The sequence below is a fragment of the Eublepharis macularius genome, chromosome 9, assembly GCF_028583425.1.
Source record: "Eublepharis macularius isolate TG4126 chromosome 9, MPM_Emac_v1.0, whole genome shotgun sequence".
Classification (NCBI taxonomy): domain Eukaryota; kingdom Metazoa; phylum Chordata; class Lepidosauria; order Squamata; family Eublepharidae; genus Eublepharis; species Eublepharis macularius.
Window position 1 is genome coordinate 30,405,180 of NC_072798.1, and position 22,873 is coordinate 30,428,052.

The 22,873-nt window shown below is 40.3% G+C and overlaps 2 protein-coding genes across 3 annotated transcripts in view; one reads left to right on the plus strand and one right to left on the minus strand.

Annotated features, from left to right (window-relative positions):
* HCFC2 (host cell factor C2) overlaps positions 1-9,067 on the plus strand; it is a 30,493-nt gene extending 21,426 nt beyond the window's left edge. The window contains exons 13-16 of the mRNA XM_054989240.1: positions 265-405; positions 1,385-1,570; positions 2,786-3,071; positions 3,817-9,067. Of these exons, the coding sequence (XP_054845215.1) occupies positions 265-405; positions 1,385-1,570; positions 2,786-3,071; positions 3,817-3,842 (639 nt within the window). The 3' untranslated portion in view covers positions 3,843-9,067. The remainder of the gene's footprint in view (positions 1-264; positions 406-1,384; positions 1,571-2,785; positions 3,072-3,816) is intronic.
* Positions 9,068-11,406: 2,339 nt separating this feature from the next.
* On the minus strand, positions 11,407-22,453 carry NFYB (nuclear transcription factor Y subunit beta). 2 transcript variants are annotated; one of them, XM_054989112.1, is made up of 7 exons: positions 22,352-22,453; positions 17,523-17,616; positions 17,018-17,148; positions 15,978-16,175; positions 14,901-14,982; positions 12,029-12,108; positions 11,407-11,850 (listed from the first exon to the last, which is right to left on the minus strand). In XM_054989112.1, the coding sequence occupies exons 2-7, from the start codon at positions 17,614-17,616 to the stop codon at positions 11,818-11,820; spliced, it is 618 nt and encodes a 205-aa protein (XP_054845087.1). In that variant the 5' UTR covers positions 22,352-22,453; the 3' UTR covers positions 11,407-11,817. The 2 variants fall into 2 exon arrangements, with proteins under 2 accessions (XP_054845087.1, XP_054845088.1); XM_054989113.1 differs by lacking the exon at positions 22,352-22,453 and adding an exon at positions 21,494-22,267.
* Positions 22,454-22,873: the final 420 nt, after the last annotated feature.

Genomic DNA, 22,873 nt, shown 5'->3' on the forward strand with positions numbered 1-22,873 from the left:
ATGTTTAAAGCGCTTTGGACACCTGAAACATGCTCTTAAACTGTTGTCATAGTAATATCTTTTTACCAAATACGTGTAGCATGATGATTTAATCACTGCACCATTGGAAAGGCTGTCATTGCCAAATTAGATTTTCAAAAAAAAAAACCCTCAACTTCCCATTCCACCCGCCCCCCCGCCCCGAGCTCTCAGGTTTTAGAGAAGTCGGGGTGATTGTGTAGAAGACAACCCATACTTTAATGAAACTTGTTTCCCTAACAACAGAAAACTTCACCTCCAAGGCAAAACGCAAGAGTGAGAGCACGAGAACGAAAATGGTATGATGTTGGCATTTTTCAGAGCAACAGTGCTTTGGTGAACCAGTTCTATTTGCTGCCAGAAGAAAAGGCTATACTTTCTAGCAAGGTATTTGTTAGCTCTTGTACTGAAATATTCTAAAATCTTTATCTATCTTCAACCAACCCAGTTTGGTGTTAATTTATTCCTGTTTCCCCTGTGCTCTCCCCGTTATCACCAGTTTGCCCTCACAGTTGTTATCTGCCTTCATGCTCTTCCTCGCTCTCCCACTCAATTATTTTAAGAGCCCAATCTTCTAACACCATCCATGGGGATGATCTTAGTGAATTGGGGTATGTGTGTGGCTCAGTAGAAGAGCATCTACTTGGTATGCAGCAGGTCTTCAGTTCAGTCTCCAGTGAAAAGGACCAGGGAGCAGATGATGTGAACCTGAGACAGTCTTGGTGAAGAAGACTGATATAAATATTTTGGCTTTGATAAAGAAATATCGAATTGGAGGGTTCCAGCTGGTTCTCCATCAGCCAACGTTAATTTGCAACCTGTGAAATTAATTGGATTATTTCGTTCAAGAGACTATACAAATTTCTTTCTCATTACATCACTCAAGGATAACAGCAGTGGATGTCCACACCAACTTGCAACCTGTGTATCATTGAAGGATAAGCACATTGGACTTTGTCAGTTTGGAGGTTTATTTGAATAATTGTATATATTTTTAAAGAATTTTTTGAAAGTGTTTTTCATTTGGCATACTAGGATTTCAGTTATTCATTGTATATATAGTAATTTTCTTACAGTACATTTATGATTTAGTGCCAAAATATATATGAGTATATAGGAGCATTTGTATATGTAGTATTCTTATGAGACCTGTGGTGACACTTTTCATTATATAAGGTTTTGTTATAAAATAGTGTAGTTCTTTATATATTTAGTAAGCTTTTCATTGTTGTTTTATTTGCATTTGTGGTTTTCAGGGTTAAGGGGCAATCATCTGCCAAATAAAAAAGAGTTAGTTTTTTTATATTGAAATATGGAACAGATTAATAGTCAGCATACTCTTTTTTTGTATCTTTTAATTTTTTAGGCAAAGAATGCAGATGTTCCAAACTATAGTTTACTTAAGAAACAGGATCTTGCTCCCGGCACTTTATACAGGTTCAGGGTTGCGGCAATTAATGGTTGTGGCATAGGTCCCTTCAGTAAAATCAGTGAATTTAAGACCTGCATCCCTGGGTTTCCTGGAGCACCTTCTATTGTCAAAATTAGTAAGGTAAGAATCTATTGGGAATGTGGACTGTGTTTGTTCTGTGCAAACCTCAGTGGAAAGCATAGCAGTAGGCAATATTGGGCGGGGCTACCAAAATAAGCTGTTCTGAATCTGAATAAACAAAAGGGAGAACAATCAAAATAAGGAAATTAATCTCTTTGAGGCTATTCTGTAATACTTGCGGAAGGGCTGTAGCTCAGTGGCCAAAAAATAAAAGGACCTCATATAGCAAGCACTGGGGAAGCACTTTCTCTGTCTCAGACCCTGGAGAGATGCTGACAGAGAAGGCAATACTTAGATGGGTCAGTGGTCTGATGCTATAAGGCAGCTTCATATACCTGATGTTCCTTGAGAGAGAGGTAATGGCTCAGTGGTAAGGATCTCAGAAGATCTCAGATTCAGTTCCTGACCACTCAGCTTAGAAGGGTCTCAAGCACTAGGTACCAGGAAAGGCCATTCTCTGCTGAGAACATGGAGACCCACTGCTGTTCAGGGTAGACAATACTGAATTACATGGAACAATAGTGTGACCTGCTATAAGGCAGCTTGTGTTTGAGGCCCAGAGTGTATCATTTAACTTAATAAAAAGCAGCATGAACTATAAGTTGGAATCTCAAGGTCAACTGTGAATTCACTGGATGTCTTCAGGCATGCCACTCTTTCTCTGTCCCAGGCTTGTATTACAGCAATAATGATACTTGCTTTCCTTACAGAGAAGTGGTTTGAGTTACTATGATTGTATGATGTACTTTGAGTGCAATGTTCTAAGTGGTGGTGATAGTAATGCCGTTTTTAAAGAGTCCTGCACAATCCACAAAGATGAAAAATATTAACAGAAAAATATTTGAAAAATATTAAGCCTCCTAACTAGAGGCTTCCTCCGATCTTCCTTCAGTCTAAGGAGCCTTTCTCAAACATGCATGGCTTTTCCCTCTTAAGCTGGAGGAAGACTTCTTAGGCTTTGGGGGACTTCAGACTCTGTTCACTAGTGTGGTAGGATATATACCAATGTCTGTGTGTCTTGTTCTGTCTCTGTACTGAGGAATGATAACCAATTCTCAGGTATCTGATCCTGAGAGTTAAAATCTGTAGACAAAAGCCTGGGTTCTCAGGAACACACATTTTACACACTGAATCCGAATCACTTCTCTGTTTCAGTAATGAAATGCTGTATATGAGGTATGTGATTTATCGTTATTTTCCTCTCCTCCTCCTCAGAGTTCAGATTGTATTCACCTTTCGTGGGAGCCTCCTGTTTCACCTTCAGGAAATATCCTGGAATATTCTGCCTATTTGGCTATCAGAACCAACCAACTCCATGAAAATCCCAATCAGCTGATGTTTATGAAAATTTATTGTGGTCTTAAGACCTCTTGTACAGTGTCTGCTGCCCAGCTTGCAAATGCTCATGTCGATCATTCGTCCAAACCTGCCATAGTGTTCAGGATCTCAGCCAAGAATGAGCGGGGATATGGACCAGCCACGCAAGTTCGATGGCTCCAAGGTAAAGGGGGTGACACATTGCACTTAGGTTGTCTGGAAATGTAATTATTTTATTTTCAGTTACAGATCTTTTATCTCTAATAGGTAGAAGGCAGTTAAAGTTTATGGAAATATTTTATTATGAATATTTTTTATTGCCCTTCGAGGAGAAACTGGCTTGTGGCATATGATTGATTTAGGACTCCCAGAGAACCATTATCCAGATAATTTACACAAAATGGTCAAGCAGTTTTAAGATGTGCAAGAGCATCAACGCTGCATAGAAGAGAAGGCCAGGGTGGCTGTTGATGTGATCCTGTGTCCCTGCAGGGAAGTTGCATAAGACCTGGAGGGTCGAGGGGTCATTTTCAGTTCATTTGGCTGAATCAAGCACAGTGTTTCCATGGGCGCTTGGACATCTGGAGCATAACTTTTTAAACTCTTCCCTCTCATAGGAGCCCAAAATGCTCCCTCAAATCCTGTTCCTGGGGATCCCCTCCCCAGAAGCAGGATTTCAGGGTGCATTTTGGGATGCTGCAGGACAGGAGAAAGGAAGTCTTGCTCTGGTGGAAGTCTTGCTCCGCGGAAACCTTGTAATGGATCCAGCCCATTGTATATTCTGGTTGTACAGTTTTGGTTTTATTTGCTTGTTGTTAGCACCACGACACAAATGTTGAGGCCGAGAACTCTAAATGACTTATGTACATCTTTTTGTGTAGGTTTTGGCCTGAATGCTGGAAGCTTTAACATGTTCTCTTTCATTGCAGAAACAAAAACATCAGGTTCAAAATAGGAGCAGCATGCAAGTTGGGAAGTAGCAGTTTTCATGCATGATACTTTGTAAATCCTCCAAATATTTTATTTTTACATTGTCTTGAACGTCTCAACATCAACGTTGTACAGTCTTGCAAAAGTGGAATTGTACTGACTCTGTTTTTCATACCACTTTATCCAGCATGTTCCTGATGAGAGTCCTTGGTGGATTATCCAGTGGGCTACATATGCCTTTAAAGATTTGGGGAGAGTCTTCCTTTCAGTGCCCCAGCACATGGGACATAGGGTGCCAACTACATTTAAAACTTGCCTGTGTTTCTAAAAAGCAGGTTTGTAATGTGGTTATGGCAGTTATTTAAAGGGAAATTCATGGGGGCATAGAATGTCTCAGCTGTTACCGCTTTCCTGTTAAGCGAATCTCGAGGCTAACTCAGGGCAGCTTAAAAGTGTAGTTTGGAGCTTCTGTTTGGAGAGCTGCTCAGAGACTTTCCAGAAATGTTGGTTGGTTGCATGCACAGCCCTATGGATCAAGGCCCATGGAGCTGTTGCTGAGCAAGTTGTTTGAAGACTGCAGTAATGATATGGCATTTAGAGATGCTGCAAGCAAATTCTTTGATTTTCAAACTTTTTTCACAATGATTGCCTTCCTTTTGTGCTTAACGATAATTGGATGATGGTTTTACAGTTGTAGCCATTTTTGATAAATTAGTTTTGTTCCCCATTTTGCTAGTTTGTTGTAGCGCAGAGTGAATGGGTTTCCTTCATGGCTGTCTGGCCCAATTCACTCCTATGGGGAGGGGCCGGGGCTCAGTTGCAGAGCATCTGCTTGGCATGTAGAAGGTCATAAATCCACTCCCTGGCATCTCCAGTTAAAGAAATTGGCAGTATAAGTGATATGAAAGATCGCTGCCGGAGACCCTGGAGAGCCACTGCCAGTCTGAGTAGTCAGTACTGATTGGATGGACCAATGGTCTGATTCAGTATAAGGCAGCTTCATATGTCCTTATGTATTAGAAACCATGAGAAGAAGTTAATAAGTTTGACAAGTTGTATCGAGAATGCTTGTTTAACCTGCTCATAAACAGGTGTTTGATTTTTTTCCCCATACATTTTAACATTTGCTGATAGGAGTGGTTGGGTGGAAACACACATGGAAGTGAAAACCATTGTGTGGGGAAAGTCTCTGAAGAGCTTTTAGCAGTGGTCCCTGCCTTGATGCAGCAGAACTCTTGCATCTAAACAAGGACCAGTAGATGGTTTAGTTAAGATGGCGTTAAAGAGGGAGCTGCTGCTTCTGAAGGGCATTGCAATCAACTTTTTAAATCTGCCTATCGTACTTGGCTTGACAACAGGGCTTGAGATAGACCCTGCCTGTTATCAGTTGCAGCGATGTGATGCCATAGGGAGCAGGACTTCCAGCAGACCCTGACCAACTAGTCAGGCCCAGCAGTGTCACGTGCCTGGGCAGAGCCCTGAAGATTTGGACGCTACACCGAATGCTATTGGCAAGATGTAGGAGATCATGAATGAGCAAAACTAGCTCACTCCAGTCTTGATCTTTATGCAGTTCTGTTCTTTTTTTGGTGTATATCCCCTATTCTTCACGTTGCTTTCATGCAAGGCAAATATTTTAGTTTACAGTAACTTAAAATGTATAGAATATTTTAATATATTCATTTTTTGTAAAGATTTTTCTAGAATTTGTAAACACGTTCTAATCCTTGAAAGTATCCCCTGATGATATGCAAATTGCTAAACTAGTCACTTCGGTTATAAAAAGGAAACTCAGTGTAAAATGCACTACTATGGCTTTCTTGTGGGCATAGAAATGTTAATTCTGTAGATACTTTGAATGTTTACAAGAGTCTTTACAAGCAGAACGTCCTGCATAATGAGTGCTTCATTTTTAAAAAAAGAAGAAAACTGTATGCTTTTGTTGGCATATTCATGCTATTTTGCACTAATAAGAATTTAACTTTGTACCATTTTGTGTTGCTTCCAGAAAATTTTTGTAGTAATCTAAAGTTAAAAGCAATTTTGCACATACAACATGCTTTTATGGCATACATTTTTCTTTTCCCATTAAGCTGCATACAGACATACATATCTTGATCAGTGAGCCTACTGTGGATCTCTGGTCTTATTCTGTTTGTGACAGATGCACAAATTTTTAGACTGAATTGAGCTCCGACGCCAACTACACGCAGTGTTCATTGGCTGGTTCTTGTGACAATCATGAATCCATCCCCCCCTCCCTTGGATGTGCAAGATGCTGTTTGCCTGGTAGTTCTCACTACATACGGCATCCACAATGTTTCAGGTTTAAAAAAAAATGACAAGGTTTTTAAAAAATTATTAAAAAGATCCATAAATAATAAAAAAATATAATAAAAAATCCATAAGCATTTTAATAAAAATGCTGGGCACCTGAAAAAAATTTAAATGAAAATTGCCTATTGCACTGGAGGGAAGGGGCTGGGATGAAAGTCCAGGCTGGAGCCAGGCTTTTGTGGCAGTAGAGGAGCAGAGCTAGCAGGGGAAGCAGAGCTTTCTGCAGAAGGGGAAAACTTGGAATTATTCCTATAGGGAGGTATGTCTGTATGCATCATCTGCTTTCTCAGTTGTTTAGTTTTAGCTTAGTTTTTCATCCTAATAGTGGTAGTGAATATTTTTAACCTAATCATTTTATCACTAATGTGCCAGCCACTTCACTATTTTTTTCCTGCTCAGCAGTAGAGGAAAACTGTCTATGTATGGTAAAACAGACACCCAGCCTGTGTTGACATATGATGGTATATACAGATAATGCATGGTTTCCTCATACCAAGGCAGTGAAAGTGGTGTATTATGAAGTGGCCCTTAGAAGGAATGTTAGTCTATTCCTAAACCCACAAGTGTACTAAATAAAGGCATTTGGACGCCTTTTATATTTAAGTAGTTAACCAAATTATAGAGTAAAATGGCTGAATGATTGCTTGCCAGTACAATAGGAAAAGATAACTTAAAGGTCCAATCCAGCAGGGACACTGTTTGTAAACAGCTATAATCTTATGTTCCTTTGAGTGGGACTCGTAGAGGTTCCTGTGGGTTGGACCTTTTTGCATCTGAATAAAATGAAACCTGGTTAGGTGCATATGTGCAATAAAGTAAATATTTTGCACTTCATTTTTCCATCAATGCCTAATAAGTTAAGATGGGAATTTCTTGATCTGCACGATCAATTTTAAAGTGGATTATGGTAATGTTAGTGCTTTACAATCATTCCTTGCTCACCTTTTCCTGATTGCTTTGAGGGGAGCTACTTGTACTCAATTTTTACAGGGAGGAACTTGGAATGAGGAGGATTTGATCTCAGTTCCCTTAGGCTCATCTCCAACCCTGACTAATATGGTGGAGAAGGGATTCAAATGACTGCCAAAAAGAGATTCAACAAAGCAGAGTTGTGGCTAACCCTTGTACATTAGAATCCAAGTTCACAAAGGAAAAGATATGCAGCCTTCCATACTCAGCACAGTATGTAATGCCATGAGGGGAAAATGGAACCCCTTCTTTTTAAAGCCGTGTTGAATGGATAGTAATAAGTATCTTCTCTGTTGCTTATCCCTTAAGAATTAAAAAAGAAATTACATTAGTTGAGATGGCAGTATATTTTGGTGAAGCTTGGTGAATTTTGTGTATATTAAGCCCGAAATTCCAGGCCTCCCTTTTAACTGCAGCACCAGATCTGTTTTGTCAGGGGACTGTCACTTCACGTTTACTTGCTCTGAGATGGATTTTTGGGCTCCTGTTAGAAAAAAGGGAGTTTAGGTATACAGCATAAATAGCTGAGGGTTTTCTTTCCTTTTCTTCTAGATAGGTCACGTAGAGTGAAACTGACTTCTTCAGTTGACACATTTATACCCTTCCCAGATGCATATGTTTAATATCCATGTCTGAAAAGTCTGTGAAAGATTCTGGTTGCTTTTTACAATTAAAAATCATACAAGCTACCATGAATACAGAGTAGTCATTCTTGCTAGCACTGTGAAATAGATGCTGAGAAAATGTCTACGGCTGTGGTCTTCAAAACAGGAGGAAGGCCTTCTTGATGAGGTGCTTGAGGTTGCCAGAAATGTGCCAGTTCTTCCCTGAATTGTCATAGACAAGCAATGTGCTTCCTTCCACCTTGGTATATCACGCATTACTTCCAGCTCCAGAGTGGATCCAAGCCAGCAGCTATGGGGGTGGTCAAATACCTTTTTACATACTGAGGGGAAGCTCAAACAAGTGTCTTTTTTAACTTCTGGAGTTCAGGTGGCGTGCTCTGACAAAATGTGAGGCTCGTTCTCTGATTACTTGGCTACTAATAACTTTGATTGTAGATACATTACTTAACAATATAATCTGTTGGGTATATTTGTGAGTATTTTTGCACTTTGTGTTCATATATTTCTGCACTTGTTTTTAAGGGTATGTCATGACTACCAAAGGTAAAATTTGTGGTGTTGTTAATGCAGACATGACTTTCAATGTATATGTGCTTCTGCCAGTAGGCTATATATTATTTGTCCATGTCTATAGTTCCCTCCTTCCCATATGCACATACATACACATGCATCAAATTAGTAATATGCATACAAGTTTTTCTGTAACTTCCCTCTTAGTGTGACAAGACATTGTATAACTTTTTTGTAGCTGCTTCTCTGATAAACACTTAAGAAATTTATAATTCTCATTTCAAATACTAAATTTAAAGTCAATTCTGTTTAAACATAAGCTTCTAATCAGTGATAGTTTAATATCTGACCCACTGGACATTCACTGAAAATCTAAATTTGAGGAATTGGTGAAAGCTGTCTTTTTTGCCTTTGTAAAAATGTGTGTAACATCCTGTGTAAATCTGACTCCATCCTGTAGAAACTTCAAGGAATAATAGACTTGGTATGAAAGGTATAAGTAGAAAAGTCCATGCTATTTATGACATTCTGCATCAATTTAACTTGTTTTGTGACAATGGGTATCTAGCTATGTGAACAAGAAACTGTTATGTATGAATTATAGCAATATCTGACCATAGTTTTGAAGTAGAGCAAGCTATAGACTTTAACAAAAAACACCATAGTTAACTGGAATGTAGAGATGGGTCAATCCAGCTAGTTATTGTCTTCAGGCCTCAAACAGAAATGGTCTCTACAAAGAAATCTAATATTTTGTACAATGAAATAAAAGTAGCATTGTTATTTGTAATAAAGTGATTTGTCTTAATGTCTGCCTCTGTATTTAAACTAAGTCTCTATACAAGATAAACTTTAAATCTGTTACACTTCTCAAGGAGCTGGCCAGGTTTCACATAGATATGGGAAGGTTATGCAGTCACATTACATAGTTCACAGGGCAGCCTTCTTGAGGCATGTAAAATGCTTATCTCTGAGCGTAGGACTTCTAATAGTTATTAGACTCTTTGCCTTTTTTGTTAATTACTGATTTTTATAAGCCAGTTAAAACAGGATAGCATAAGGAACACATTTTAAAATAAACAATGGGAAATTGATTCACTGTTTTGAGAATGTCAGCTGTTCTTAAGCACATTTTTATCCTACCTACTCTTTCTAGTTTTGTTTAATTTAGACTATGGAATACCTCATCATTTCATTCAAAATGGCTTCCAGCATTTGGAATCCTTAAAATAGTGAGGCAGCACCATAAAAAAACAACCTTTTCAGTTTAAAAAGTCAACAGCATCATGTTACGTTTACTCCTGTCAAGAACAAGATGAGGGTCAGTGAAAGTTCTAAAGATCAGGTTCCTAGGAAAATCTAAGAGCAGGGCCAGAGCACTGGCTTTTGCCAAAGCTGAAAATACAAATTAGGAGACTAAATTGGACATGATATAGAGGCCAAGCATTAGTTAACTGGAGCTAAATGGATCCTGTGCTATTCTCATCCACATTCAGTCTTGGTTCACAGTTCCTTACATTTTTAAGGAAATGGAGTCTGGACAAAATATACAGTTATCTACTATCTGATAATTTCTCACTGTGGTGAGAAATTTGATACTACTTCTGTAAAAACCCAACGACCAATCAAAATAATAGTCTGTACACTTTTGAATTCTTCCGATTGTGTTTCCTATACTCTAGTTTCTTTGTTAGACTATAGCCAAGTTCATTTCTAAGTCTAGGTTGAGTCATATAGTATTGGTTGGGAGTATGTCAGAAGCACAAGATTAAATTACCAAACTGCAGGAACAACTGAGTGAACCAAGTTATTTCATATACAAGTGGATCAGGAGTCACCACCACCAATAAATAGAGGTCTACTGTACTAAAACGTATTTTAGGAAGTTAAGTTGGCAGTTTGCCTCTGGCTTTCTGAGAAACAGTTTTCAGAACATTTAATTAAAAGTTATGGCAATGTACTATATCCATAGGCTGTTTTATTCACTTTCATAAGAAATGGTGTACAGGCTCTCCTATACATGCAATATACCTCTGATGCATAGAAGCTTGTGCACCAGCTGTGAGGAAACATCCAAAATTTTAACTTGGCCCTAGAAACAGGAGAGGGACACACCGAAGCAGATACAAGCAATGGACTCACTTATCAACCCTCCACAACAAGCAGCATCCTGCCAACTCAGCCACAAATTGTATGCTGCCCATTTGGCAAATGAGAATGGGCAATAAGGAATACTTGGTACTCTGCATCAGGATTCATACTATAAGCAGTTGTGATGCTGGAGCACTCTTTAAAGAGTCACTGCCTCTCCACTTATCCACAACTAAATTTCCAGTGGGCCACTTTCTCTTTTAGGCAACAGTTGCAGCAGTAGCTTTTAAATAATAGGACAAGTAATTTACCACAGTGTTCCAGCCTAAACTCTAACATGCTGTCATACAAGCTCTTAGAATCTGTATCCATCTTTAAAAGTTAAGGATGATTACTTATACTGTAATTTATTGCAAAGACAGGAAAGAGCTAGCAAAGCAAAACTTAACTCTCAGATCTCAAACACATGATCTGTATATTATAAACTTTAGAATTGCCACATATTATGCAAATATAAATGCACGTTTCAAAGATTTTTATCAAAACTGTCTCAGAGTAAAGGACGCCCGCTTCTTTAAAAAAAGATAAATTAAAAAGGTTTATTTCAAAAGCAGTAAAACTAATGCCCCTAATCAGTGGGATGAAACAAAAACACTACATACTCCCAAGGCTGTTGCAGAAGAGGAACTGCACTACAAAGAACTGTTAACACTGTTATTGAACCCCAGCCAGGCCCCAGGAACTAGTTTTGCACAATAGGACAGTCATTCTTCAGCTCCATTCTTCATGACGTTTGTTCAACAGAGTTTGTGGTAGACTGCATCCCAAGTGTCTAATGCTAAGAGATCTAAGTACTCATTACATCTGGATTCACATTTAATTCAATAATTACATTAAAAACACTTGGAGCACTTCCTTTGAACTGCAGGCAGTTGAGAAATTCCCTTTCAAAATTAAAATATCAATAAATATGTTAATGCAACTTTAGTCATGCAAGACAGTTACAAAACAAGGATCAGCTCAAATTTTATAATAAAAGGCAACTTGCAATCAAAATGAACAGTACCCTTATGTTTTATTCAAAGGGTAAACATGAATTAAACCCAGCTGTTTACTTGAATTACAAAAGTAACATGATTCAATATGAAAATAAGAAACTGTCTACAAATCTCTGACAGTAGTAAATTGCAATATACAATGCATACAGGAGTTATACAGAGCAACAAACTCTTGTACAAAACAAAAATACTTTAATACCTTTAAAATCCAATTTTTTAAAATCATTCATGAGAAAAGGTTCGAGTCAGAGTTCACACCTCAATTAGTCAAGCCTCAGGCAGCTACATTACAGCTACTGAATATACAAAGTGACATTTTCCTCTTCACCAGCCATTTCAAACAAGTTTCTTTTTGCATTCTCTAGTTCCTCCCATGTCTCACATTCCCAGATCCAAAGCCTTCTTCAGATCACGAGAACTGAATTTGCTGAACACCAGAGATCTAGGAAGTAAAAGGAAAAAAAGATTACTTTCAAAGTACACACACATTTACTTGCAGTAACCAACTGTTAAATTCCAAATTGTGTGATTTATTAGCGTTCTGGTTGCTTCCAATGTTGTTTGTAGAAACTGCAAAGTGTTAGATTCTATCAAACCAAAAATAAAGATACACACTGTACCTGTTGGTAAGATGTTGTATAAACCATAACATTTTGCTGTTGGCCATCTGTAGTTATCAAACCGGCTGGTAACTGGTTTGCTAGGAGAGAGAAAAAATGCTATGTGAGCTTGCTCATTTAAACAACATCCCCAACTTCATTTCAAATATTTACTACTAGGCAAAAAAGAACCCTAACTAGAACAAAATGATCTAGGGCTAGTAAATAAGTAGAAGACCATCACTTGAGCACTACCAATTTTACATCTAATTCTGAAGTTGGCCCCAGAGTACGGAAAGAAAAACTGGCAGAATGAGGCTAGGTACAGACAGAAGGCATTTTTCTACAGACTTGGGGGACCCCCTCCCCTTTGCAGAAAAATTCCAAAAGCTTGAAAAGAATGGAAGGGGGGGTAAAATTCCTCCCAAACAGAGGAGCATTATCTATACTTGCACAGCCAATATAAAGGAAAAGGATTTTCACGACACTTTTCGGCTGGCATATTTAGGGCTGCGTAACATCTCAAACAACTGTCAGGACATCTGATAGTTATGAAGGCGGCCACGACAAGCAGTGAAATGGGTGAAGCAAGAAACAAGGCAGTGAGCAAAAAGACACCAGCCATTGCCCCCAGGAGGAAAATAAACCAGCTGGGTGAAGCAAGCACTGAGGATTTAAGGTGTTTGGGGACTGTGGGCTTCCTCCAAACTCAAACACCACCAGTGCTCAAAGCCCACTTCTGCGGCTGGCTCCCTTCCCAAGGTGGAGAAAAGGAAGAAGGGGAGGGGATAGAGAGGAGTTGGGTTGAAGAACGCCGCCAAACACAGGGAAGCACCCAAGCATGAGACAATTCCTAAAAAGTGGCTCTCCCCACACCATCCTACCCACTATGCAGTTCTTTTGGGGAAAGGGGGCTCTTTTGACATAAAATGGAGCTGAGTTGATCAGACCAACAGGCAGGGGGAGAATTCCTAGAAACAGCTTCTCCCTCTGTCTCTCTCCTGTAGCCAAGTACTTGTTCCTGTCTTCTTCCTTCTCTAAAGCTGAAAGTGCCCCAGACCAAGGATTTTACCCCCCTTCCCCCACACGCACAATGCTAAGCACCTTTCAGATTCACTCTCCCAAGAAAAAGTGACATCTTGCAGGAACAGTAGGAATATGAATCATCACTGTCCCAGAGGTGGGGGGGACTCACAAAAGCTTTTTGTTCTTCTGGCACAAGCACAGCGGTGGGGCAGGGGTGGGGGGTGGGGAGCCAGGGACCAACAGAGTAATTTGTGTGAGCTTGTCACAGGTCCCCTCTTGCTTACATTTACTTTCTTTGCACAGCTATTAAAATAAGAGCTATAATTTGGACTTGACTGAACAGACAGTAATAGCATTTGAGAAAGTGAAAAATTCACACAAAAAAACAATATGCATGCATTCATACATGCACACGCATCTGCCTGAAAAGCAAGAATTCCCATTTCAAGAGTTTCCTCCACATAGTCCTGAGTCACCATTGTAAAGCTTTACAGACTCACAATAGAAGATTTGTTATGTAGATACCGAATATCTAACTCCATTTTAATTCAAAACCACACTACTTTGTTGCTTGGCAGGGCAATTGCCCATGTACCTTGAATGATTTAACTTGCAGGGATAAGTATGGATAATTACAGCTAACAATATGTACTCTAAGCAATGTGCAAAAAAAATCTAGTTTTAAAAATAGCACTATAGCACTAGATCATTTTGTTTAAAGAAAGCTTATGTCTGCTGTTAACAAAACTCCAGAAGACAAGTTACTTACTACAAAGTTCTGACAAATGACTGAAGGTGTATATGCAGCTATACATTAGTATCTTGGCCACACTGCAGCATACATAGTATTCTGCAAGCAACTGTCAAATAACTCTTGTGCTCTGTAAAGAGGACAGTCAGCCAATTGTTTTCAAACATGAAAACACACAAATTTATTTCTTTACTCAGAAACCAAGCTAGGCCCACATAGTACAGAGCAGGTGGTGATGGTTACAAAAAGTTTTGATGAGCAGCTGAAAAAACAAGGTCCTTTGACTAAAATGTCTTTAATATTTAACAGCATATTACAATATATTACTGGTTCGAATACCACTACTGCCATGAATGAGCTCAGTAGGTGGCCTCAGTAAGTGTCCTCTCAGCCCCAGCTCCCCAGCAGCATTGTCGGGATAATAACAACACTAACTTGTTCACTGCTCTGGGTAAAGCACTAATCTGTCTAGAAGAACAGTATATAAGCGCAGTTGTTGTTGTTATTATTAAGGCACACTGGTGAAACTTTTCCCTTCAGAAGGTACTGAACAAATATGAATACAGTTTCTAACACTTTGCTATCCCAGGATAACTTTCTGCCCAAAGTTCTCGAGATACATATTTGACTGAGATCAGTGTATTAATGTAAGATCAAAGATTCTTTCCTTGGTGATTGAAATAAGCTCCACCTCTAGATGGACTCGGATAGTAATTTTGTCTATTCCAATAATTCACCCAACTGCAGACTAAAGCTTGGTTCACACATGCATATTCATAACTTGAATATTTGCATTTGTGAATGACTTCACAAATCCAGTGTATTACCAGTGTACTCATACAGTGCTTTTCAGTGGAGCCAATCAGCAGCAAATCTTCAACTGCTGACTCATGTTAACTCAAGAAATACACAAGGATGTTTGAAGCAGGCTGAAACGTTGCAATTTACCAGTTCAGTGCAGTGTCTTTTTCAAGGCTCAATGGAAGTTGCGTAGCATCAGTGCTTGGTAGACTGCACTCCTGGCGTCATTAAAATGTTGCAAAAGTAGACAAATGAGTATTTCTCTCTCCTATAACAGTTGCTATATATGTATTAGCAGCTTCATGAGATACTTACTAAACGCTTCCTCTGTAAGTTCCTCACTAAGTCCATCCGCTGTAGTAACTGCTCCTCCAATTCCCTTTTCTCCTTTCATTGCCTTGAAAAAGCACAAAGGTCTTCTATGAGGACATGAGGCAGCTTCAATGGCACAAAATCAAATTGCATACACTTTGGAATATCTGCTGAACTTCCAATTTTTTTGTTTTTCCAAATACAGTTCTTTCGTAACAGAATTTTGTTCACTAGGTACACATATTTAGAATTCTTTATGCCTACTGAAGACAGGCCCTCCAACTATTGCAAGAGTTTGGCAGCAGGCTGAAGAAATGATCCTTCCTTTATGTTTTACAACCAAATCTCACAAGGGATCTGGTCAAGAAGAGCAGGATGAGAGGTATAGGAACCAAAACCCAGCATTATTTGAAATAACCAGAAAGACCACCATCTTTGCAGATCTGTAACAGCCCGAGCTGTCTCATTATTCTGAGGCTGCCACAGCACAGCTCCCATGGCCAGGGTGTGCTGTACAACTCAAGCATATGTGGAGGTATTATCACCCTCACCATCCCTGCTTCTGCTCGCTCACTCTCTTCCTTAGCTAGGCTGGTGGCTGCTCTTGCTGCAGTAAAAATGCAGGTAAGCAGCAAAAAGGAGGACCTGCAGCAACCACTGCCACCACCTGATGCTCTCCTATACCCTGGCATAGCAATAGTGAAGAGCAGCAGCAGCCAACATTGCACAGTGGCAAAGAGAGCAAGCACTGCTGCTTGCTCTCTCTCCCCTGGGAGATGATTAACACATTAGAAGTTAAACAGAGGCAAGGTAGTAGACTAAAGAAAAACAGCCAAACAAGGCAGAAATAGGCCAGATCCTTAAACTTTAAAGAATATAACCATCGGGCTCATCAGTTCAAATGAGCACCTCAACAAAAACAGTAAAAAAATTAGCCTTTAATGTCATTTAGAAAAGGCGTGCCTCACTCACTCCATTAGTGTTCAGCAACTCTGGTATACAGAAAGGACTTTATAAATCAGTCAAGGCTCTGGAAAGTGCTGCAAATGGGACCCAGTAAAGAGAGTCAAGATTACAAACCTCTCTGAACTTCTGGAGATACAACTTCAAAGGTTCAACATAGCTATCAAATCCTAAGGTGGACATGGCAAAAAGAATATCTTCTCCATTTATAGTCTTCCGTTTTTCTTGGTGACATCTTTCACTTGCTTCTGAAGTTATAAAACTGATGAATTCACTTACACACTCCTGCACACACTCCTTTGCATCCTTAGCAATCTGAAAAAAACACAAAGACTAAACTGAGAAATATGATTGGCTTATAAAACACAGATTTAGCTTAAAGAAACCCCCAGGCACACCTAAGCAGGACTGACAACATTAATAAGTTTGGACCAATAATCCACTAAAAAACAGGCAAGTAAGTCTACATACTACTTTAATCAAACCTTAATGAAGAGATATTTCTAAGAATTTTGAATAAGTGGCAATTTTTCAGAATGACAATTTTGAAAAAAACAGACAATACTATTCATTTAGAAGAAAATGGAAGTTGGCCCACTTTTGAGAGAGCATGCATACATGATAGTAATGCAAAAGTTCTATAATAGACAGGATGGAGACACAGATACCCTCCATGCGCTTACAGTTGCTAAAAGACTTATACTTTTACACTGGCAAGACTAAAGCTCACCTCCTGTAAAAGCTCACTGTATTGAAGACCTTATCTACTTTTCAACATTTGAACATATCACATATAGAAAGCAACTGAGAATGGACTTATATTTAGAAATCTTTTATGGATACCTATAGAGACTTGCCAATAGTGTTTTTGTGTCCAGCACTACATTCTTTCTCCTGTTTGCTTTATTTTTTAATGTTTTTACACCAATATTTTTTTTAAATAAAGTTTTTTTTAAAGGGATGGAAATGTAGATGTGGCACTTGCTATTCTAGTTCCCCACCATGACATCATCATATAATCAGTGTTACATTTTTATCTTGTTTAAGTGCAACCTAAAGACTATGCATCTTTTAAAAGATGTGTTATGAACACCAAAATTTCCTGATCTGCATAGCAAGTAAGAAACATTATCACCACCCCCTTTTGGAGATACTACCTTTCCCGTCTGAGGTATGGCATTTTTCATTATTCTTGCCACATTTGCAATTGGAAGGTATATATCTTGTTCTCTAAAGCTTTCCTTGGAGCCATTTGTGTCTTCATGATCATTCATGCTGTCTTCAGTATCTAACACCACAAAGAAAAAACTTAGTATTAGCACAGAATGTGTTGTACATCTCTGATTACCTTACTTGAACTCCAGCCAGGAATTCATCTCCCAATCTTCCTCACTTTACTATTCAGATGTATAGCTCCCACACAGGACAATATAATGATTTTGGTACTCTACAAACCTATACCTTGCCAAAGACCCAACACAGCTGTTGCTCAGTCTAGCTGTCTCAGAAATATCTATATTCGATGACTTAAAAATTTATTTCTGGGGGTGGGGGGTGGGGAAGTGTAGCTGTGTTGGTCCATAGTAAAAGAGCAAGATTATCTAGGGATCAGAACAGTACCCATAAAATAATTAACAGTGTTTGGACTGATATATTACTTACCATCATGAGGCTGTATCACGTAGTGACTACTACCAATGTAGTCTCCAGCAATTCCTAACTGAGAAGCATCTGTCGTAGAACTATCACCATCCATCTGGAATAGAAGGAAATGTTTTGACTAATCCACACCAGTTTACTAAGCATACCTTTAATAAAAGCTTAAGAATATTTAATGTATTTCTGGCCCAATTACTGAATAAGCTTTGGCAAAATTAAAACCAATGTACATAGCCACCACCCCGCCCCCAGACATTTGAGCTTTGTTTGGCTACCTACTTTTCAATACCTTATTACTCAAGCTACATCTTCTGCTGAAGCGTTTTAGCACACAGAATTTCTATTACTTGTGAATAATATGAAACGAGATGCATCTCTTTATTATCTAAAGATTAATTTAGATTTGTGGAAAAACAAGCAGCTATTTTTTTCCTCCTTTCAAGCACCCCCACAGAAAGAATCTAGAAAAATACCTTCAGGTTATATACAGCAGAGTTGCAGCATGTAGACTATCAAAAGATTGTACTACTGAGTTACACATTAAAAAGGGAAGGATGAAAACAGTGACAAGATGTCACCAAGACAGGTCTTTGAGGAAGGGGATGTTCTCCAAATAACTGCAACGGAGTAGCTGTGTTAGTCTGCCGCAGCAAGGTACAACAAATGTTGCAAGTTTTTAAGTTGCCACTGGAATTTTATTGTTCTCCAAACAATTAGGGATAAGAAATTCCATGAACTGTTAAATATAAGTCTTACTTGCTGCTTATTAAAGATATCACGGCTAGCATTTCTTCATTACACCAAATTATCATTAGATTCTAATTATTACAATAGTCACCTGCAGATGGTCAGTATAAATACATCATGGGATTCTTTATTCATGCACCAAGATATTTTACAATATAATACGTTTGCTAGAATACCATTCAAAAGGTTCTAATTTTACTGAAGATATTCTGAACACATGTAAGAACAATGCAACTTTGAAACATCGCACTGTATACTGGTGAAACTGCTCCTAGAAATACTGGACATGCTAAAGGTCTGCACTACAGAGAGTTGCATTAAATTGCTGACATTTGTTCAGTCAGTACTTTTCTGAGAAATAATAACCTTCATGGTAGCGATAACGCCATGAAAGAAGAAACAGACTATGTGAAAAACTCCAAAAAGAAAAAAGGGCAGCTGTTTCTTTTAATAATTCAATTAAACTACTGAGAGAGGAAGTAAATATTTTCATTTTCCATCTTGTACATCACCACAAACCAACAAAGATTTGAATTCTTTAATCAGCACTAGCATACTCAGAGAAATGTTACTAGTAACTGAACATGGGAGCACAAGAAAAAGCTTTCTTGTACTAGAATTCATTATACTGACTCCCTCGCAACATAATCATATTTTATTTAATCCTAATTCAGCAGTTTCCTTATTTCTTGGCTCTTCAATAACACATCCATTCCAACCATCTATAGAACAATAGCTTCATGAATCTCTATGTGGCCATCTCACCAATTACTACAGGAAAAACAATTTTAAACATATATTACATTTTGGCTCAAGCATTTTGTTGACACCGCAAAAATCAAAGAGTGACCCATAGTTCCATGATTCTGAAGTTTTTAAAGAAGCTACTCAGCAGTGCTAGAGTTTATCAGATTCCCTTCAAGCTAGTCACAGCCTTGCTGTAATTAAAAAGTTTCTTATTTTTATAAAAGAAAATCATCTTGTTTGATGAGAGTTCAAGAAAAGCCTTTGGAGAGGAAGAGTATTCATAATAAGATCTGCCTGCTTACACAAGCATGTAAACAAAATATAAAAACCTAAGGATTACTCAGGCTTATTGAGGAAAATTGTTGGAAGAATAACACATTTTAAAAAGGCTGTGGCCACTCTTACCTTTCACTGCAACAAACTACCTTTTATATAGATCTTTCTCTATATATCCATACAAAGTTTTAGATGTTAAAGTTGAACATTTTATAAACAAAGGACATATTGAAAATGGTACCAGCGTGATTATACAAAAAGCAGATCCTTCAGGTTTGATTTGCAACTTTTAAAATTTAAATAGCCAACAGGTTTAGATGGCTCAAAGATCCACATACAATTGTGGGGAGGGGGGGCGTGATTACTTGCAGCAAGGCAATCAAAGGCCTAACTCCCACAGACATCAATTGCTGACCAGTACTGACAACACAGATAGCATCTCAAGACAGTAAACAGAAAAGGCAACTAACAGATCATCCTGGAAGTATAAAATGACCCTTATCTATTTTACCCATTAGTACCTCAGATACTGCAATATTTCAGCACATCACCATATTAGGCATTTCACAAAAGTGGATCTTGGAAGTATGCCTTTCTATGTATCTTGGGTTTTTAAACTTTACATTATGTGTGCTTTGTATTAAGAGCCTGTATGCACACCTAGTTCTACAAGTCCACACATGTAAACAGTGTCTATGATACAGGCTGTCTTCTGCCAAAATCTTGTTCCTGGAACTGCCCAACACATGGAAAAGGATTTGCTCTACTAGAGGTACAGAAAATTCAATAATCTATCACTGGCAATTGCAACTCAGTAATAGTGCTATGATCCTTAAACCCAATTTTCATCCAAATTCTTAAACACTAGATTAGTGCTGCTGCCATAGGAATTATCCACATGATAGATAATTTGGTTAATCATTAATTAAATCTGCCATTTTGTGTTACAACCCAAACCCACTTCATTCAGTATGAATAAATTTATTTGCAGTCAGAGACCATAACAATGACAATACAGTACTGTCAGGGGTCTCCATAAATGTTTATGTGCCCTCCCTTCACACACACAAACACGAACACCCAGCAACACAACAAAAAAAGCACCAAACTTCACTTGACGTTCATAGTATCTTGTTTTTTAGCTGTTTGTTTACATTACCTTTTTAAAACAAAGTAATTTAACACTACCCACATTTGACAGATATTCTTAAGGATCACATCTGCAGGACAAGATTTGATCTTGAATTTCACCCTCAAGGAAAGACAGGACATGCTTCTAGTGTTGTTTTTGTCTTTAAAATCTTATACACAATATCCAAAACAAGAAATCGTGTTGCACTGTCTAAAGCAGGAGGTTTTTTTAAAGCAGACAAACACATACAGCTGCAGCTTGGGTTTATTTTTTCCATCTCAGAACTCTGAACATACAAATGGTAATTCCATTATGGCATTGACCAAGTTATTGCAGTCACATGAGAAAAATCCACAGAACTCTTCCTGGGAGTGAGCTATTTTGTATTGTAGCAGGAAAATTTATACAACCAACTCACCACATGTATGCACATTATTTAAAAACGTGACTACAGACAGAAGAAAAATTCCAATTTGCAGCATTTGTTTATCCACTATAAAAAAATTGGACTGTCAAATTTCCATGAATTCCAGTGGCTAGAAGACTAATAAGGAGGAGCCAAGACCCAAAAGGGTAGAGAGAGGGAGGGAAAGAGAAGTCAGTATGGGGGGTGGGGGGTGGAGGAGTAGATAGAAGAAATAACTCTTACAAGCAGACAGAATTTTAGGTGGGTAGCTGTGTTGGTCTGCAGCAGAAGAGCAAGATTCGGATTCAGGGGCACCTTAAAGACCAACTAGATTTCCAGAGCATAAGCTTTCGAGGGTCAAAACACTCTTCCTCAGATACGTTTAGCAGTGGAAGTAAGGGTTTTATCCAGGCAAAAGTTGAGAGGGGTATTTAAACGAAGGGTGTAGAGTATAATTATTTTAAATACCCCTCCCACCTTCTGGCTGGATAAAACCCTTTCTTCCACCGCTAAACGTATCCAAAGGGAGCCACAACTCTCGAAAGCAGACAGAGGCAACATTGCAGAGACATGTGCGGGGAAATTACGCCCCCACCCCCGCCACTTCACGCACACACACGCACGAACGCCCAGCAACACAACAAAAACAGCACCAAACCCACCCACCTTTGGGTCTGTTATGCGCCGAGGTCAAGAGGAAGCAGACAAAAAGGCGGAGGGGGGGGAGGCGCTTTTTGACAGCTCCTAACCTTTCCTCACCCTCCCCCCCAAATGAAAGGCGGCCGAGCTCAGCAAGAATGGCGGGGGGAGAGAGGAATTCTTCAGGCCCCTGCCATGCGGGAGGCGTGAGAAGGCTCCTCTGCCTTCAGAAAACAGGGCGGGGGGGGAGCGCTACGGTTCTGCTCCCCCACCCCGTTTTCTGACGGGCGAGAAGCAGACAAAGCCCCTCCACAGAAACAGACGCCGCTCCGCCGCCAGAGGGGAAAGCGGGCGGAGAAGGCGGCGGGGGTGGGAAGGCGAAGGACGGCGGAGGGGGCGCTTGAAGAGCCTCCCCAGCAGGCGGCCTCGTCTCGCCCCCCGGTGGCCCGACTGACCTCTCATGGCCTTCTCCGCCCTTGGCGACACGGAGCGGGGAGGAGAAGGGGCAGGGAGCGGAGGCGCCTGGGAGGCTGAGCGCCCCTTCCACACAGCCTCGCCCCCCCCCCGCCGCTCCACGTCTGAGGCGAGCCCCGCTCTCCCCCCTGGCCGCCGGGCAGCGCCTGTCAGCGCCCCCCGCGAAGAGCCCGGCCCGCCTCAGCGGCAGTACAAAGAGGCGGGCGGCTGGCCGGGCCCGGGCTTCGCCTGCCTCTCGGCTCGTCCGCTCTTTCTCTCTCCCTCCTCGGCTGCCTCTCCTGCTCCCCGCACTTCCTGGTCCCCTCAGCGACGGCGCGGCGGCAGCGCCGGAGCCCGGGGAGGGAGACGGACATTTCATTCGAGCCTGCAGTGAAACCGGTTACCAATCATTGGCCGGAGCCAGGCACAAACCTCCAGTGCGGCCCTGGTTGGCTCCCTCCGCAAATCGGCTGTTTGGTTGGACAGAAAATGGCTGCGAAGGAACCAGTCCCAGCGCGGAGCACCGCTTCCCGCAGCCGGCCTGCCCTCCCTCCGCGCCGCCTCCTCGCCCACCCCCTCCCTCGCGCCCGGCTCTTCCTGCAATGCGCCTGCCCGCCCGCCGCCGCCTGTCCTCCTCGTGCAGCTGCGCTTCTCTTCGCCGTGACTGCCAGTAAAGACCAACGGCTGCCCTGCCCGAGCGGTGCTCGGCGCCCTTCGGGCTTTATATGCGAGGCCCCTTCCTTCCCTTCCTTTGCGGCCTTGTGCCCGCTTGAGGGAAGGAGGCAAGCGGTCGCCGTATTCCCCCTGCGGTCTCTCTGTCAGCTTCTCCCTCACGCAACGTCTGTTAAACACAAGAAGGCCGAAAGGAATGAGTTGCTCTGAAATGGAGGCTCAACCAGCCCTGGGGGAGCGTGAGGGGTTAATGAAAGAGGTAATCGTCACTGAGCATGTCCA